The sequence below is a fragment of the Bos mutus genome, chromosome 1 (genome assembly GCF_027580195.1).
Source record: "Bos mutus isolate GX-2022 chromosome 1, NWIPB_WYAK_1.1, whole genome shotgun sequence".
Lineage (NCBI taxonomy): Eukaryota > Metazoa > Chordata > Mammalia > Artiodactyla > Bovidae > Bos > Bos mutus.
The window spans coordinates 43,471,227-43,490,576 of record NC_091617.1 but is presented as its reverse complement, the minus strand read 5'-3'; the positions used below and the strand labels follow the sequence as shown (position 1 = coordinate 43,490,576).

The window sequence follows — 19,350 nt, the reverse complement described above, 5'->3', positions numbered from 1 at the left end:
TCTCTCTACCCTTCTCTTCCTCTGTCCCTCCAGCCTTCCTTCTCCCCTTCCTGCTCCTTCCCCGAGGGGTGGGAGCTGTGCTGTGGTTCGACAGCTCTCCCAGCCTTCTCCATATTTTCCAAGGCAGGCAGTTCCCTCGGTACATCTCTGGCGTGTCTAATCCTGTCCTGGCATCTGGTTCTCAGGAAGACCTGGACTAACACGAGACTTTAATCAGCGCAAGAGCAGGGACAGCTCTTAATATTTCTTCGGCATTTCTCACAGTGTCTGACAGCCAGGCAAGAGTCGCCTTAGGGATTAGCCAACTGCATGCAAAGAACGACTTGGAGAGGGGCCCAAGGAGAGTCCCACCAGGTGTGTGACCCTTGACACTAACTCAGTGTGTGACCTTGGCCAAGTCACTTAACCTCTCAACCCATTAATTTTCTCACTATAAAACGAATGGCCAGATTCAGAGATTTCTATGGTCTCCTCCTGTGCTGACACTTGCCATACAATCTGTTTGACTGATGTTAAGAATTATGTTACAAAGTTGAGTAAGTAAAGAATCTGGAAATTTAGACACAAAGGAGAAGAATGAAAATTCCAAGGGGAGAAAAAATGGGTAGGGAAGAGAGTTGCACACAAACTCAATACTTTATAAGACCTGCTGCCATTCCCACCCTGCTTTACTTTTTTGTATTTTCAACTTTGGAAAGCATTTGGTGGAGATCACAAACTCACTGCCATGTGTTAATTAGGAACAGAACAGCATAGAGCCAAATGAAGGCTCCTGAATCTCACCTCCATTTTCTGTGGAAGGTAAAAGGAAATAGAGCAGTTGCATTCTTTGTCAAAATTAGTGGCCTCTTCCCGCAGTTTTGCACAAGTTGCACATTTTTCTGTATAATTAATCTGTCAGACAGGGAAAAGAATGATTCTTAATTAAAAAGGGATGTGAGTACACAACTTAAAATCCTGTCTACTCAAGTCACCAGGCTCGCGGGGTCGAGGGCACGCTGTCTGGGATGTGAACCAAGGGCAGCTCCCTGGATGCGCAGGAGGAGTGGGCCCCCTTTCATTTTGGCTCCCGGCAGTATTCTGCCATGTACTGGAGTTCAGGGTTTCTACTGCATGTTTAGCCTGTTGTGATGAAGGCTTACACCTCCATCGTAAGAAGTCACCATTAGGAAAGTATTAGCCAGTGACTCAGGAGAACTGGGCCCATGGCCCAGGTCTAATCAGCTTTATGGGGAAGTCACTCCACTGCTTTTCCATGTTATCATATGGAAAATACTTATACTAGTGAATTCTTCTGCATGGTGTCTTGAGGAAGTTATTGAAAATGACCAAACATAGAAAAAGAAGTGTTTCAGAAATGTAGAGTTATGTGAAACAATTGTTTTAAAAATTGTTGTTACGTTCTGTAAAAGTTAAATTCTGTGCAAAATGGAATAAGTGGACTCTAAAAAAAAGGGTAGTGTGTCCCACGTGGGCAAATCCTGTGAGCTCTGGCTCCACTCAGTGACGTGAAGATGGAGTTGGAAGGAGAGTTGGGAAAGGAGGCTCAGAGAGAGGCCATGGGGCCACGCATTTCCCTTCTGCTCCGGGGAACACTCATCTTGGGCACCCGGGGGTGGTGTGGGTGCTGCTGGCAGCTTCTGCTTTTCCCTCACCCGTGCTGAGGAGTAATTAGAAGAGTCTGGGGACCGGAGAGGAACAGGGATTGGCTTTCTTCCCAGTAAATTACCAATCAGATTTTAGATTCTTTGGGAGAGAAGACTAATAAGAAAGAAGGAACTTTAAATACTTGCAAAGCCACTGGGTGTTTGGAGGCAAAGGGGTGAAGTGTGAATACTAAATTAAAGATTAGCCAAAAGGCTACTTGATTGTACTCAGTTGCTTATACTTACTTAAATCATTCTTTAAGTATGCAGAAAAACTTACACTATTATTTTTAAAAATACTGACCCCTTTTCTGTTTGTGAAACTGCATTCTAATTTTTTACAAGCAATAAAGAACAGGGCTGTATCTAATTGAGAGCTAGCGCACGGAACTGTGTCCATCCAGTCTCTGATATTGAGTTCAATACTTAACCTCCAGGGCCCACATTTTGTTCACCAGCACCATTTTGACTAGCAATGAATTGATGTGTGAGCTCACTGTAGTAGTGTACATTGTACTTCACGGATTCTTGTGAGAGTTCTATAATGCCAAAACAGAAAAAGTGTCTTTGTTGATGAATAAATTTTTGAGTAGATGACATCCAATGTGCTTTCTAGCTCTAAAAATTTTATGAGGAAAACATATCAAAAATCAACGTGTTTAATCTACTTTGCTGCATGAGTGCTTCTGTAAGCGTGTAGCTCTAAAATGACAGCAAAGATCATAGCCTGCTCCTCATAGAATTTTGGAGAGGCGGGAATTATCATTCTTGCTTAAAGTGAATTGCAAAAAGGGCACTTTCTTGTTGTGCCTCAGGGCTGACTGAGAAGAGAAAAACCAGCTCAGAACTCTTCTACTAAGTGTGTGTTGACAACACTGGCCTGAGATACATGCTTCATCTCATCACCCCTTATAATGAAACACTTTCATGTGCAATAGACGATCACACTCCATGGGTGGCTTCTGGTTTTTCTGTATAAAAACAAAATGTTTAGAAACAGTCCTAGCTGAAGTGGCTTAAAAGAACAGCTGATTGAAAAATCCTCTTAAAATCATGATTAAACCATTCTGTTGAAACTTGCTTGCAGAGTGGCCTTGCCAACCATGGGGTGAGGTTCTCCTCTCACATATAAGGTGACATCATTCAGCAATGGCTGCCTTGTGATGGAGGCTGCACTTCATAGTGGGTGGGGATGGGTGCTCAGAAGGGAGGAAGCTGGAAGGACATGGGAAGAGGAGGGGAAGAATGAGAAAGAAAGGGGTTGGTGAAGAATAAAATGGAAAAGTAAACAGGATGAGCTCTGTGGAAATGAATATCAGCCTTGTAACCAATTACTTTGCAATTGCCTTCAACACGGCAAGCTTATTTTCCTCCTGCCATTTTGGCCTCTGCCACATGGTAGGGCCTGGCGGTTTACATGATCACACTGGAGGACTCAAGAGGACTTAGGGCCACTCGGAAGCCAAGCTGCCAGGAGTGGGAGGGGAGAGCAGAACATTTCAGGGGAAAGGCAACACAGCAGGATGTGTTGGTGGGAGGAGTGGGACCTGAAATATTTTTCTTCTTTGAAGTCCCACTGTTTGCCCAAATCCGTTCTTTCAATAAGTGAGTGCCTGCTATGCACTGGGAACATGCAAGAAAAAGGTTGTGGATACAGCAAACAAGCCAGCCGCAGCTGAGCTCTCTGTTCTTGGCACCCACTGTCTTGCTTACTCTATCATTAGCTCACTGAAGGCAGGAATTGACTCTTACTTGGAGTTTACTCACCTGCACACCCAAAAGCACTCTGAGCATGTTCATATACTCATGAATGTTAAATCAGTGTTGCCAGACTTGGCCTCCATGGCAATTTTGCCACTAGCCTATGGGGAGAGGGACTAGATGAGCTCTCCACAGCTGCCTTCCGAATAGTGGTCATATGGTCTTGGTAATCTGCTCAGAGCTGATTGGCATGAAGCATTTACTTAATTTATTAAACCAAATGTGGGCAAGGCATCAGGCCAGATCTGAGCTCCCCTGCCCAGACCAGCTTCTGGGCTTCTCATTCTCCAATGGCTTGTTAGTCAAATTGGCAAAAGGCTAATGACTGAGGGGGTCACAGCTTAGCTTCAGCTTTTCTCACTCTGAGTAGAACCTGATTTATTTTAGTAAGAATCCTTTAGAGGCCAGAAAGATTTGTGTTCTTTTTCCTGGATTAAGACAATGATCTGAGGGAGTTTATTTGCAAAGGCAAAGGCAAATGCTTGAAAGTGGCACAAATTTGAAGACCTGTATCTTTGGCTCTTCACTCTTTTTATCATTATGATTCACAGGCGTCTGGCAGATCCCTATAAACAAGTATGGCTGAACTGACCAGGTTGAGAGTGTCTGTCCTCAAGAGGGAGGAGGGATGAATAAAGCACAGAGAGGCTCTATCACCATCTGCAAAAGGGATGCTCCAGTCTCATCTAGTTCCCTGTGGTGGGGCTGAGCTCTCAAACTGACCATTCTTTACAGTCTCAAAGCTAAAATTCTTAGAATGCATTAAAATGTAAGATGGGACAAACCTCTACTTCCTTGATGCTCTTTGCAGACAACAGAAGGATGATGCCCATGCCAAGGCAGAATAGCCCTATGGCAAAAAAGCCAGAGAGGATTTCACTGGCTGTCAGCTGGAGCCGGAAGGCGGGCAACTGTTGCTGCTTCACCGCAGTGTTGTCTGGCAGTCTGGACTCGTAGTTCTGGCATTTCCTCCTCATTCTGGTCCTGCAGGTGACCCACATATACTTCTCAGACATTTATGACATTACTGCTCAGAGTAATACCACTTAATGTTAAGAATTATGTGACTCTTCCTTTGTGGTGGCAAAGTATCTCTGCTTCCTAGAATTATTCCTTAACCAGAACTGCTGTTCAGTAAGAGCACAGCTCCCTTCAATCAGCCACGGGTTCGTACATTTTTCTTAGGTTCAAAAACCTTGTTGTGCTAAGTGCCATGCCTAGGAGGAATAGTCCCCAGCAGGTCTGTATAAACCAACATCTGGCGACACTGGGAAGCAGTTACAGCAGGTTATTTCTGGGATGTGGTGACTAATTCAAGGCAAGCCTTTCCTGAAAGGGGAAAATGGATTTATCTTTAAGAACGTGCCCAAATTCTTGGAGATTAATACAAAAAATAGAAGTGAGTGCAGTCAACAAATGTGGCTGTCTATTAACATGAATATAAACTAAGTTGGGAAAATGCTAACTTTTTCCCAGGTTATAGCTAACTTTGCTATTTGTGATAATGAGGGAGGAAGAAACAGGAATTGCAAAACACAGATGTCTAATCTCAGTAGTTTCCAACTCTCTCATATATAAGAAAGACTCTGATAAGAAGGTGTGGATGAAAAACATCTCTTCCTAGCCTTTCTCCAAGCACCTGCTTTGATGGAGCCCAGATGAGGTAAGAGAAAGCAAGAGGAAAATAATCCTTTAAGTGTTCAATATTGTAATATGGTATCATTGCTTGGTTTGGTTTTGCTTTTTCACATATTAGAAATCTACTAACATTATTTTCATTAGGCTATTAATAATTACTTCTTCAAGATGCATTTAAAATGTAGAATTAGGATTTAAAAAAAATTAGGCAGCATGTGAGTTTCTAATCTTTTTTATTAACATTAGGCAGAGAAGCCATGCTGGACTCTTTTTATATTAAAGAAGACAATGACTTTGGCAAATCTACCTAGTTTAAAAGAATACAGAACAAATGTAACTACTTACACTGGGATGTTTCCAATTCAGAGTCAAAGTTTCCCCTTGCAAGACTGGAAAAAAGCAGAATACCAATGGGAACTTTTCAGCAAGCCATTTGAATCGGGCTAGAGGGTAGTGACAAGTATGGCTGTTGGTATCAGACAGATTTGTGTGAGAAGACGGTAGTGAACACTTCTAGTTCACACCTACTATTTGTTTTAATAAGTAAATGTGGTCAAGAACCTTAGTTCAGTAACAGTCTGTGAGATTAGATAAAGTGTTCACAGTTAGCCTATAAAATATCAGATATGTTTGCAATCTAGGTACTTGTTTCAACACTGGGTGAGATTATAGTAAACACGTAACGTCTACCAGAGGGGTCATTACAATAACAAATCAAGAACAGTATTTGTTACACTTTTTATAAAGTGACAAAACCAATCTAACCAAAATCCCAAACTAAAAGGTGCTTCACAGGAGTATATTAGGATTTCCAGAGAAATTCTAATCACAACGAATTGGCTCACAGGACTACAGAGGAGGTTGACAAGTCCAAAATCTGCAGAGCTGATGTTCCTCAAGTCTGAGTTTGAAGGCCAAAAGCTGCTGAAGAACCAGGAACGGGCAGTGTCAGTTTGAAGGTCATCAGGCAGGAAGAGGTGATGCTTCAGTTGGAAGGCGGAATTCTCTCTTACTTGGGGGAGGGTCAGCCCCACAAGGGTTACACTGAGCTATATATAGCTTGAGTGAATTTTCATTCTGTGGAGGCTTTCTTTCTTTTTCCTCTAACTTTTTGAGTTTGATCCGAGGTCCCGCAGAATGGAACTTGCTCCCTTAGCCTTGGGATTCCTGTGTGTGGCTTCTAGCCCACAGAGGTGCATGAGCAGCAGGCGGCTGGTGTGAGGAAGCAGGGGATTTGCTGGAGTGTGATTTGCCATGCTGCGAGGCTCATTTAAAATTTCACAGCATTTGAATGTGGAATGCACTAATGGCATCTGTTTGCTTTATTTTCTCATTTGTTGTATACACCTGACTCTCCAAACAGATAACCATGGTGTCTTTAAATGAATATGGGAGATGTGGGTTTGCCTTCTGGTTCTGCTACTTAAACTAATGTGTATCCTTTCTGAGATTCAGTTTCATCATCTATAAAATATAAGACATTTCCTCCAGAATTATTTTAATGATTAAATGTGACAGACTATACATATTTTTCTAAATATATTTTCTAAGGAATGACAACTATATGCAATGTGGGATCCTTGACTGGATCTTGGAATAGAAAAAGGACATCAGTGGGAAAACTGGTAAAAATCCAAATGAAGTCTGTAGTTTGGTTAGTTAAATTGTACCCATGTTGATTTCTTAGTTTTGATAACTTTATTATGATTATACAAGATGTTAACATGGCGGGATGCTGGGGGAAGGGAATATGGGAATTCTCTACGCTATTTTTTTTTCTGTAACTATGAAATTATCTCAAAACAAAGAGTTAAACAGATGCATAAGGTAGTTGTAGTTATACTGTTGTCTTTTATTAGTTTATAAATTGCCACATGTACTCTTTCCACCACTACACCCTTCACACTGGGACTAGGCATTGCAGTTGATAAGTCTGTTCCACATGTACCATCTCATGAAGTACTCAGCAATCCTGCAAGGTGGTATTTCCATTTCACAGCTAATGAAACTGAGGCTCAGAGAGGGAAGGGGCTTGCCTGAGGCTGCCCAGATGCTCCTTCCCTTTTAAGAGAGCCCAGCCCTTAGCAGGTAGCCATTGCTGTGCATCATTACTCCACACCCTGTTACCAGGCAACAGGTCCTGCTCAGCTACTGGTCAGCACTGTAGGGGGCCCTGCCCACAAGTAACAAACTGTCAATTAGGGTCCATTAGGGAAGCGATTAAGCCAACAGTGGTGTGGTGGTCGTCAGGTATAGAGTGAGGTAAGAGGCAAATTCAGGCCTTCCCTGGGAGGCCCCCCAGTTCAGCTAGCCCTGGGCCAGTGGGCAGCCTGGGGGCTGTGTCCAGCAGGACTCCAGAGCCCTCACCAGGGCCACTCACTGGTCTTAAGGCTGTGGTGAACCTCTCCCCTACCCGTCTCTGCTACCTGATAGCAGTGGCCTTCTGCCTGGGTTGCAGTCTGAGGAACCTGGTTCCACCCACCATGCCCCCCACCCCTTGTTTGGATGGCCTGAGGAGCCTGAGGGCCAGCTGGGTCAGGTGTCTGGCTCCCTCAGCAATGACGGCTGGCCAGGGTGTGGGAACCTGGCTCTGAGGAAGCTGCCAACTAAGATCTACCTCCTCTTAGCTAGGACCAAGACCCTGAAGGATGATAGCTATTCCTTGGGACCTTGCCCTTCCTTGTCAGAACAGAGAATAACACTTGTTTGATAGAGATTTACAGGAACATCGTTTCCTAATCATGACCTGACCTCAAGAACAAAAGATCTGACACCAAGAAATGTGCAACAACTAAACACACTCTTCCCTCACCTTTCCTAGAAAAGGGTTTTGCTGAAAGCTTTCAGTAATTTTGGGGTTCTTAAGGGATGAGCTACCCATCTCCTTGTATGAACTTGTAATAAACCTTGATCTGTTCCAAACTTCCGTGTTTTAGTATTGTTTGGCCTCACTGTGCGTCGGGCAAATAGACCTGTGATTTGGTCATACTGTCTCCTGTATAGTCACATCAGAGGCCAGCTGGTGAAAGAAAAACTCAGTCTCCTTAACAAAAATCACACACAAGCTAGCGATGCTTTATTACACAAGGGATTTGGCAAAGGGCACATTCATTTTGTTAAAGAATCCCCACCTAAGATTCCTAGTGATCCATCTGGTGACACAGTCAACTTAATAAACAATAGCTGGTATTTACCAAGTGCTTGCAATGGGCCAGAGCCATACAAATCCCACCAGGAAAACAGGACTTTTCACTAGGATCCAGATTTAGAAAAGGCCCAGCTTCAAAGATTCTGTCTTGCACAGACTTAGCACTCCCATTTCCAGAAGTTCAAAAACTTCCTTTCTTATCTAAGGGAGAAAAAAAGAAGAAAAAAAAAGTTTTAAGATCAAGAGAGGATGGATTTGGTGAATAAATTCAACTATCTGGATTCCCTGGTATTTATGCAGCTGTTATGGCCAGAATCAGGAAAAGCAAAACCACATTTTATTCAGATTTGAAATATTTACATAAGTAAAGGAAGAGGAACTATATAAGACATCAGTTTCATGTAGATGTCCTCTTGTTTGTAGCCCTTCAAAATAAAATCTCATAGGAAAAATCTTACCCAATGGTGGTTCAAGATATCCAAAGTATGTCTAGACTATACACAGTATTGTAATACCGGTAACTACTAATAATGACATCATCACAATAAAAATAAGTCTGGGTTAAAAGGGTTTTTGTGAATACTATTTCTTCCTCATTATTATAATTGGAAAACTAGTGGTGGCTTACTCAGATTTAACATTATAAGCAAAATCATCAAATATGCCCTCATGTGCGTGACATTAAGTTGGTTCAACTGGTTTTAAGAAACCAGTCAGTTCAGGAGACTCTGTGTGTGTGTATATGTATGTGTGTGTAGGAAACTCAGACAATGGTTTTTAGCCTAACTTACTAATCAATTAAAATCAGGTTTGGTTATTCTGAGGATATAGTTTTATATAGCAAATTAATTCAGCATATTTGGATTGCAAGCTTCTTTGATAGTCACTGTCATGATTTATTCCTGGTTGGTGACTGGCAGCCATGTTTATTACTGCACAACCCTATTCTCTCCAACAGCTACTTCTTCTTCTTCTTTTTTTTTTATTTTTTTCAACAGCTACTTCTAAGCATCAGGCTAGATTGAAAGATTATCCCCATAACATGGTGGGTATCAAGTCAATTGTCACATTATGATGATAATGGATGACTTTCATAAATATATAATCAGCTAATGCTGGTCCCACAAAGGTATTCAATCAGTTTTAATTCACTGAGACATCAAAAAAATTTCCCCACTCCTCAAAACGTAAATCGCTCATTAAGTAAGCAGGTTTTTGGGTATGTGGAGATGCAAGCAATGAGGCAAGTTTGTGCCCCTCACGTCCAAATGCACTTCTAAGGACAAAAAGGCAAAGATGATCGTGTCTCTAAAACAAGGCACAGGGAAATATGCCAAGTCCTCCAGACCTTCCTGTTTCCCAAAGGTACAGTATAGAGTGGACCCCAGGGGGACAGAGGCCATTGGGCATTTAATGAAGAAACAAAGTTGATTCCTATAAAACACATGGAAAGGATACAGTTATGTGTAAGGGGTGAGATGGCCTCTATAATTGTAGTTACTTCAGAGTTAAAAGAAATCATTTCAAAGGCCAGAATGTGCTGGCTCCTCATGTCAAAGACTTTATTGCTGTGTTTGAACTCAAGTTCAAATTGAAAAAAAAAAGATTAAAGGGAAGTGCTGGATTGCTGGTTACACAGTACCTCGGGAATGTCCATCATCCTTCTCAACTTCTGATCTCTCCAGTTCCAGTCAAAAATCAGAAACTTTAAGGGGTTCAAATGAAGGCCACCTGAAAGAGACAGAGAGTTGCTACATTAAAGAACTCATGACATAAGCTTATTAAAAGGATTTTTTATTCCTTTGGTTGCTTTTTATTTTTCTGGCCTCATTTGTTCTTTTCTCCCCACCCCATCCCCCCAACACTGGCAACTAATCTCTGCACATTAAGTGCTGTCCCTGTCTGATGGAAAACAAATGCAACACTCTGAGACTTGCTCTCCTTACAATCTTATCACTGATTCTCGGGGAAGCTGCTCTTGCTAAGCTTGTGAAATGCTCAAGGGCTGGCAAAGAATCAATCCCAGGCCTCCCTTTTACCAAGCCCCAGAGGGTAAAGTCTCATTCCGACAGGAATTTGGTAAGATGTATCCTACAGTTCCGGAGAAGGCAATGGCAACCCACTCCAGTACTCTTGCCTGGAAAATCCCATGGACGGAGGGGCCTGGTAGGCTGCAGTCCATGGGGTCGATCAGAGTCGGATAGGACTGAGCGACTTCACTTTCACTTTTCACTTTCATGCATTGGAGAAGGAAATGGCAACCCACTCCAGTGTTCTTGCCTGGAGAATCCCAGGGACGGGGGAGCCTGGTGGGCTGCCGTCTATGGGGTCACACAGAGTCGGACATGACTGAAGTGACTTAGCAGCAGCAGCAGCAACCTACAGTTCATGAGTCTGAGTAAACTTCAGGAGCTGGTGGTGGACAGGGAGGCCTGGCGTGCTGCAGTCCATGGGGTCGCAAAGAGTCGGACATGACTGAGCAACTGAACTGAACTGATCCTATAGTTCAGGGCAGAGACCCTTCAGAGGAGTTGAATCCAGTAGAGTCTGCCTGTCTCTGAAAAGGTGAATCAGCAGAAGTTTGAAGACAGGGTTGGGAGGTTAATTTCAGGCAGAAAATAGAGTTAAGATGAATGAGCTCCAAAGTCTGCTGTCCTTTGAGAAAACTGGAGAACAACTCATTCCTACTGTCTTCATATCTATCTAGAGACAATACTTAAATGTGGGGTGGAAGGGGACCTCAGAGGTTGTTTGTTCCAGAGGTCCCAGAATTGGGCAGTTAGCTTTTCCCTACTCCCCACGTTCTGACCACTGCCCCCAAGCTTTCACATCTGGAAATGTAAATAACAAAGCCTTCTTTTATCCAGCAGCCCTTCCCCTCAATACTGGTTTATTTCAGTAATTTCCTCTCTCCCTAAAGACTTTTTCATGCTTCTTATAACTACAATGCCTCTTATTTAATACTCTCTCTGTAAATTAAAAATGATATAAATGAAGAAAGACAATGGGTTGATAGTGTTCCCTTAAAAATAATTGGCCTGATGGTGGGAGAGCAAACAGGTACAGCCTCTCTGGAAGGCAACTGGACATGCTATAACATGAGCTTTAAAATGCTTGGAGTTTGATAAAATAATTCTTCTTCCATTTCAATAAAACACCAGAAACTTAAGCACAGTTACTTAAAAAGATGATAACTGTGTACCTACTTACACGAGCAAAAAAATTAGAAACAACCCAAATATCCTGCCTTAATAGAACTGTTAAACATCCATATAACTTGGAATCAATATCCAGAATATATAAAGAACTGGTAACAGCTCCATGGCAAAAAAAAAAAAAAAAAAAAAGAGATGATTTAAAAATGGGTATAGGAACTGAATAGATATTTTTTCCAAAGTAGACATCCAAATGGCCAACAGCTATATAAAAGGAGCTCAACATCACTAACCAACAGGGAAATGGCAAATCAAATCCACAATGACCTGTCACCTTTTACCTGTGAGAATGACTATCACCAAAAGACAAGAGATACAAGTACAGGCAATGATGTGGAGAAAAAGAAACCCATGTGCACTTCTCAGGGGATTGTAATTTTGAGCAGCCATTATGGAAAACAGTATAGAGGTTTCTCTAAAAATTAAAAATAGAACTCACCCTACGGCCCAGTAAATCCCCTTCTCGGTATATATCCAAAGGAAATGAAATCACTATCTTGAAAAGATATCTGCATCCCCTTGTTTATTGCAAAATTACTTCTAATAGCTAAGACACAGAAACAACCTAAGTGTCCACTGACAAATGAATGGATAAAGAATGTCAGTGTTCTTTGTCTCACTCACACACACACACACACACAAACATCATTCAGCCATAAAAAGAAAATCCTGCCATTTCTGACAACATGGGTGGTCCCTGATGGCATTATACTGAGCGCAGTAAGTCAGACAGAGAAAGACAAACACTGTATTATTTCACGTATATGTTGAGCCTAAAAAAAGAGAAAACAAACCAAAAAATGAACTCATAGCTACAGAGAACAGATTGATGGTGGTTGCCAGAGGTGAAAAGCAGGAAAACTAGAGGAAGGTGGTCAAAGGGTAAAAACTTACAGTTGTAAGGTAAATAAGTGCTGGGGATGTAAAATATAGCGTGGTGCTTACAGTTAACAGCACTGTACTCTGTATATGCGAAAGTTGCTGAAGAGAGTAGATCTTAAAAGTTCTCATGACAAGACAAAAAATTGGAACTATGTGAAGTGACTGATGTTAATCAAACTTACTGTAGTAATCATTTCACAGGTATCACATGTACCCATGATAAGAAAAAAAAAAATGGAACTATGTGAAGTGACTGATGTTAATCAAACTTACTGTAGTAATCATTTCCCATGACAGGAAAAAAAAATGGAACTATGTGAAGTATGTTAATCAAACTTACTGTAGTAATGATAAGATAAGAAAAAAAAAAAATGGAACTATGTGAAGTGACTGATGTTAATCAAACTTACTGTAGTAATCATTTCACAGGTATCACATGTACCCATGATAAGAAAAAAAAAAATGGAACTATGTGAAGTGACTGATGTTAATCAAACTTACTGTAGTAATCATTTCACAGGTATCACATGTACCCATGATAAGAAAAAAAAAAAATGGAACTATGTGAAGTGACTGATGTTAATCAAACTTACTGTAGTAATCATTTCACAGGTATCACATGTACCCATGATAAGAAAAAAAAAAAATGGAACTATGTGAAGTGACTGATGTTAATCAAACTTACTGTAGTAATCATTTCACAGGTATCACATGTACCAATCATGCACACCTTGGTTAATACAATGATATATGTCAATTATATCTCTGCTAAACTGGAAAAAAGCTTAACAGGATATTATGCAGTCACTAAAAATGAAAAAATAAAACTATTTCATGACATGGAAAGTTCTCATGAGATATTGACATATTGGGTGCTGTGCTTAGTCATGTCCCACTCTTTGTGACCCCATGAACTGTAGCCCGCCAGGCTCCTCTGTCCGTGGGGATTCTCCAGGCAAGAATACTAGAGTGGGTAGCCATGCTTTCCTCCAGGGGATCTTCCCAACCCAGGGACTGAACCCAGGTCTCACACTGTAGGCGGATTCTTTATTGTCTGAGCCACCAGGGAAGCATATTAAGTAGAGAAGACAGTTATAAAGTTATGATATGCAGTATGATTTCCATTTATAAAAAGATATAGATAAATGCATAGAAAAAAAAGACTGAAAAGAAATATAGTTAATATTAGCTGATAAGCGATATCTCTAAAGTAACTTTCTTTTCTGTACCTTTCTGCATTTTACAAAGGCTCTTATAATTAGAAAATCCCCTTATTAAATAAAACAATACAATTCTGTCTGTAAGTGTTATGGGATAGCTTTTGACGTTTAGAAACTCTCCTTAATATAGCATATATATAAACATCTCAAGTCATGAACAGCTACATAAAATGTGTTATGTGCCATTTGAATTACTTTGTTAAATTTTCAGTTTTTAGAGTGATGGAATTGTTTCTCTTTAAACGCTTTGTATATAGCCTAACATCTGTAGTCAATGAATATGAAACCATTCATTCAGTCAGAATCAGAAGTAAGAGTTATTTTCCTTTTATAAAAAAAATCAACAGCTCCTTAAATGATTTTTCCACTTCTTAGATGAAGTAAGGTTTCACAGTGAGTTTTCACAACTCTGTAGAACTCTAATTTCAACAATCTGGACAGCTTTGTTTTCTCTGTCTCCCTCTCTCTCTTTTAAATATTAAATATGGAGAAAAGTGACTCTGTTGCCTGTGGGGGGTGGGGCGGTGGTGGCGACACATAAAAACATGTGGAATACAGTAAGGGAGAGGTGAGCCTTTGGCTAAGAGGTGGAGAACGACGGCGCATCCCTGGGCCCTCCGGCTGCCCAGCTAATCTCTCCTGACTCCATGTCTCCTAGATGGACTATGAGCACCTCTCATCTGCTCTTTCACTTTCAACATCCTCCTGGGGCCACAAGACAAAAATCCAGCCAATCGCTGTGCAAGGGTCTTCCTCCAAAATCTGACTTTCTTTCCAACTGAAGTACAGACTACTACAGCCAGTAAAGTCTCCAACCAAGAAAGGTGGTCTCTTTAATAAAAGTAGTAACTAGTATTTGTTGAGTTCCTAAGGAGTGACACTCACTGTGTTTAGTTTTTTATTGGCATAACATACCCCTTGTTGTTCAGTCGCTCAGTAGTGTCCCACTCTTTGCAACCCCATGGACTGCAGCACACCAGGCTTTTCTGTCCTTCACCATCTCCTGGAGCTTGCTCAAACTCATGTCCATTGAGTCAGTGATGCCATCCAACCATCTTGTCCTCTGTCATCCCCTTCTCCTCCTGCCTTCAATCCTTTCCAGCATCAGGGTCTTTTCTAAGGAGTTGGGTCTTTTCTAATGAGTTGGCTCTTCGCATCAGATGGCCAAAGTACTGGAGCTTCAGTCTCAGCATCAATCCTTCTAATGAATATTCAGGATTGATTTCCTTTGTGATGGACTGATTGGATCTCTCTGCAGTCCAAGGACTCTCAAGAGTCTTCTCCAACACCACAGTTTAAAAGCATCAATTCTTCGGTGCTCAGCCTTCTTTATGGTCCAACTCTCACATCCACACATGACTACTGAAAAGACCATAGCCTTGACTAGATGGACCTTTGTTGGCAAAGTAATGTCTCTGCTTTTTAGTATGCTGTCTTGGTAGGTCACAGCTTTTCTTCCAAGGAGCAAGCGTTTTTTTAATTTCATGGCTGCAGTCACCATCTGCAGTGATTTTGGAGCCCCAAAAAACAAAGTCTGCCACCGTTTCCCCATCTATTTGCCATGAAGTGATGGGACTGGATGCCATGATCTTAGTTTTCTGAATGTTGAGTTTTAAGCCAACTTTTTCACTCTCCTCTTTCACTTTCACCAAGAGAATCTTTAGGTCTTCTTTGCTTTTTGCCATAAACGTGGTGTCATCTGCATACCTGAGGTTATTGACATTTCTCCTGGCAATCTTGATTCCAGCTTGTGCTTCATCCAGCCTGGCATTTTGTATGATGTACTCTGCATATAAATTAAAACAGGGTGACAATATATAGCCTTGACATACTCCTTTCCCAGTTTGGAACCAGTCTGTTTTCCCAAGTCTGGTTCTAACTGTTGCTTCTTGACTTGCATACAGATTTCTCAGGAGGCAAGTAAGGTAGTCTGGTACTCCCATCTCTAAAAATATTTCCACAGTTTGTTGTGATCCACACAGTCAAAGGCTTTAGCATAGTCAATGAAGCAAAAGTAGATGTTTTTCTGGAATTCTCTTGCTTTTTCTATGATCCAACAGATGTTGGCAATTTGATCTCTGGTTCTTTTGCCTTTTCTAAATCCAGCTTGAAAATCTGGAAGTTCTTTGTTGAAGTACTGTTGAAGAATGGCTTGGAGAATTTTGAGCATTACTTCACTAGCATGTGAAATGAGTGCAATTGTGCAGTAGTTTGAACATTCTTTGGCATTGCCTTTCTTTGTGATTGGAATGAAACCTGACCTTTTCCAGTCCTGTAGCCACTGCTGAGTTTTCCATATTTGCTGGCATATTGACTGCAGCACTTTAACAGCATCATCTTTTAGGATGGCCTTTCCTGGTGGCTCAGCTGGTAAAGAATCTGCCTGCAATGCAGGAGCTCTGGGTTCAATGCCTGGGTTGGGAAGATACCCTGGAGAAGGGCATAGCTACCCACTCCAGTATTCTGGCCTGGAGAATTTCATGGACTATACAGTTCACGGAGATGCAAAGAGTCAGACACAACTGAGCGACCTTCACTTCTTTTAGGATTTGAACTAGCTCAGATGGAATTCCATCACCTCCACTAGCTTTGTTCATAGTGATGCTTCCTAAAGCCTACTTGACTTCATACTTTAGGATGTCTGGCTCTAGGTGAGTGGTCATACCTCATGGTTATCTGGGTCATGAAGATCTTTTTTGTATAGTTCTTCTGTGTATTCTTGCCACCCCTTTTTAATATCTTCTGCTTCTGTTAGGTCCATACCATTTCTATCCTTTAGTGTGCCCATCTTTGTATGAAATGTTCCCTTTGTATCTCTAATTTTCTTGAAGAGACCTCCAGTCTTTCCTATTCTATTGTTTTCTTTTATTTCTTTGCATTGTTCACTTAGGAAGGCTTTCTTATCTCTCTGTGCTATTCTTTGGAACTCTGCATTAAGATGGGTATATCTTTCCTTTTCTCCTTTGCCTTTTGCATCTCTTCTTTTCTCAGCTATTTGTAAGGCCTCTTCAGGCAGCCATTTTGCCTTTTTGCATTTCTTTTTCTTGGGGGTGGTTTTGATCACCACTTCCTATATAATGTCACGAACCTCCATCCACAGTTCTTCAGGCACTCTGTTTACCATATCTAATCCCTTGAATCTATTTGTCACATCATAAGAGATTCGATTTAGGTTATTCCTTTATGGTCTAGTGGTTTTCCCTACTTTCTTCAATTTAAGTCTGAATTTTGCAGTAAGGTGGGTGCATTTACCATCTCTGTCATTCAGATAAAGAAACAGGTTCAGAAAAGTTAAGAAACTTGCCAAGTCACAGAGATGGTCCCTGCCAGATCTGGGATGTGCATCCAGAGGCTTCAGTCTATAGCAGAGGCTCTTCTCCTTGACACGATATTGCCTCCTCTATATAGTCTGTGTGTCTACCTGCCTACTTCTGATTCAGCTGTTCTCTCATTCCTGAATGCTTTTCTTACATCTCCATACTTCAAGGATCCTATTTTAATCCTATCCATACTTCAAATATCAGTTAAAGACTCCTTTCTCTATAAAGCCTTCCTTGCAGATTCAGCCACTGAAACAACCTCTCCTTCATTTCAACTCATATAGACTCAAGTGCTGGCTTGGCCCTCGGCACTTACTGCTGTCATTCTCATTCTGTGTACATTTATCTCTTCAACTAGATCAGGAGCTCCTTGAAGGGGAAAGCCTCTGGAATCAGGAAGGCCTAGAATGAGAGTCTTGGGAGGGGTTACATAACCCTTCTAAGCTGCAGTTTTCTCTCTTAAGAAATAAGAATGCTAGCCTGCAAGGATGCTGTGTGTACTAAATGAGATATGTAAGGGTGTTTAGCATAGCACCAAGTACAAGTAGGAACTCAGAAAATATTTGTTTCCCTCTCCTTGTCTAGGTCTACCAAGTTTGCTACTTGTAATTGCACAGACTTCTGCATATAGTGGGTTCACTTATGCATGGTTTTCATCTGGAGAGAAACGATAGTATTTTTAGCTCTTTTTTGCTTCCAGGTAAAAGATCATCTCCATACTGAGATACTATGTTGATGAACACGTTACTTTTAGACACACAGAAATCAAGGAACAGCTCCAGACAGTTATAAGATAAAGTTTTGAACAAGTCATTTGGAAATGAGCATTTAAGAGAAATACTTTAATCTGTCTGGCAGGTAGAAAAATGTACGAAGATCATCAGTAGGCCAGAAGGTTTTTAGGCTACCGGCTTTGAGAAAGTCATCAAACTATAAAAACCCACCAGTGGATGCTATCTGGAATACTTTCTGGGTAAAGCACTAAAAGGAAATGAACTCACGAGAAATGTTGTAGAATACTTGAATTTCATCCATAGAAACTGCATTTTCTTTCATCATATTTTCTATACCAGCCCTCAACTGGAATGGGAGCCTTGGGGAGCCAAGACTCAATTAAGTGAGAGGGAAACACTCAACACATTAGCTTACAAAGTCCAGAGGCTGCAAACTGGTGTAATAAACTGTGAATCCACCAACCTGCTTAAAGCAACTGCAATGTGAATGTGTTTAGATGGGCCCACATACTGTGTTTGCAACAGTCCTCATCATTCCCCACTGCACTACACCTGCTGGCTGGTTTTTCGAGACTAAAGGCTGAGCTTCCAACCCTGAATTAACTAAAAACAAGAGGTCTGGTCTCACTGCATCACACATGTGATTTCCAGACTCACACAGGGTAAGGCAAACACTCAGCTCTGAGTAGGAGTATTACTACCTCTTCTCATACCTTGTTTAATGAGTTCTTTAATCCTCCCTGGAGTTCCTACACCCAGGTGTACTACACGCTTCTCCAGCAATTTTACCTGCTCCTGGACCTATTTCAAAATGGAAGAGAAGGGAGAAAAGAAGAGTCATTAGATAGTTCAATCACAGCCAATTTTAGAGCGTTTAAACTAAAAGCTAACCAGCAGAAGTGAAACAGCAAAAGGAGCTACTCCTGTTTAGGATCAACTTCCAGGGCAAAGAAGGTTAACATCAAGACAGAAGAGAACATCTCCCTAGAACACTGGTTAAGCCTCAGCTTCTGTACAGGAATATCAGAGCACAGAGGAATGGTGACTGTTGTGGGGACAAAGGCAGGGAATGCAAAGAAAATCAGATTGGGTGTTAAATATGTAAGGAAGGCACCAAAGAACACACTTGCTAAGGAGATAAGGTAAAGCGGCTGAAGTGAAAAAACTGAGGCCTGGAAGTGGCCCTGAGGCATCACTTCCACTCCTTACCAGGAACCACAGGCCCTCACTTACCTTTATGTGTTTTGCGAATAATTTCATAACTTTGCTGTCTCCTTTGAATGCAGTCATTGACCTAATGAAAAGAAATAGATTTACTCATAAGAAAACTCACTCATTCAGGGCCATGCCAACTACTTATGTATTACCCTTTGATTTATTTAAAAGAAGGTGCACGTTTATGTGTGTATATATGTGGGTATACACACACACACAGAAATTCTGATTTTCAGCCCATCTCTGGAACAAAAGTGGGGTGGCCTTTATTCAGGCATGCATTTGGGTTGGCTTTTAACTTTCAGAAACAAGGTTAACTTTACTTAGGTTTCCTTGATTATTGAAACATGTAGACTTGCCTTTTATTGGTATTAAAATGAAAACCACAGTCTCAATATGGCATCACTCATGCTAAAAGCTCGTGATACTGAACCCAGATTTAATATTTGATCTAACGACAGTTTCCACTTCTCTCAGAAATGTAATCTTAATCAACCAGTCTGAAATTTCTGGTCAAGCCCCAGTAAGGCAACCTGTTCTGTGGGCCTCTCCAACCCCAAAGGAAGCTAAA

At 41.3% G+C, this 19,350-nt stretch overlaps 2 protein-coding genes across 5 annotated transcripts in view; both read right to left on the bottom strand.

Annotated features, from left to right (window-relative positions):
* The window catches only part of LOC102267230 (cell cycle control protein 50C), a 32,081-nt gene extending 24,125 nt beyond the window's left edge, over positions 1–7,956 (bottom strand). Inside the window, exons 1-3 of the mRNA XM_070368311.1 lie at positions 5,391–7,956; positions 4,193–4,391; positions 784–894 (exon numbers count right to left, since the gene is read on the bottom strand). Of these exons, the coding sequence (XP_070224412.1) occupies positions 784–894; positions 4,193–4,384 (303 nt within the window). The 5' untranslated portion in view covers positions 4,385–4,391; positions 5,391–7,956. The remainder of the gene's footprint in view (positions 1–783; positions 895–4,192; positions 4,392–5,390) is intronic.
* A 148-nt stretch (positions 7,957–8,104) lies between these two features.
* The window catches only part of CMSS1 (cms1 ribosomal small subunit homolog), a 397,325-nt gene continuing 386,079 nt past the window's right edge, over positions 8,105–19,350 (bottom strand). For all 4 annotated transcript variants that reach the window (XM_070368318.1, XM_070368341.1, XM_005896838.2 and 1 more), the window contains 4 exons: positions 18,798–18,858; positions 18,278–18,365; positions 9,836–9,924; positions 8,105–8,394 (listed from right to left, as the gene is read on the bottom strand). In XM_070368318.1, coding sequence (XP_070224419.1) covers positions 8,311–8,394; positions 9,836–9,924; positions 18,278–18,365; positions 18,798–18,858 — 322 coding nt within the window. In that variant the 3' untranslated portion in view covers positions 8,105–8,310. The remainder of the gene's footprint in view (positions 8,395–9,835; positions 9,925–18,277; positions 18,366–18,797; positions 18,859–19,350) is intronic.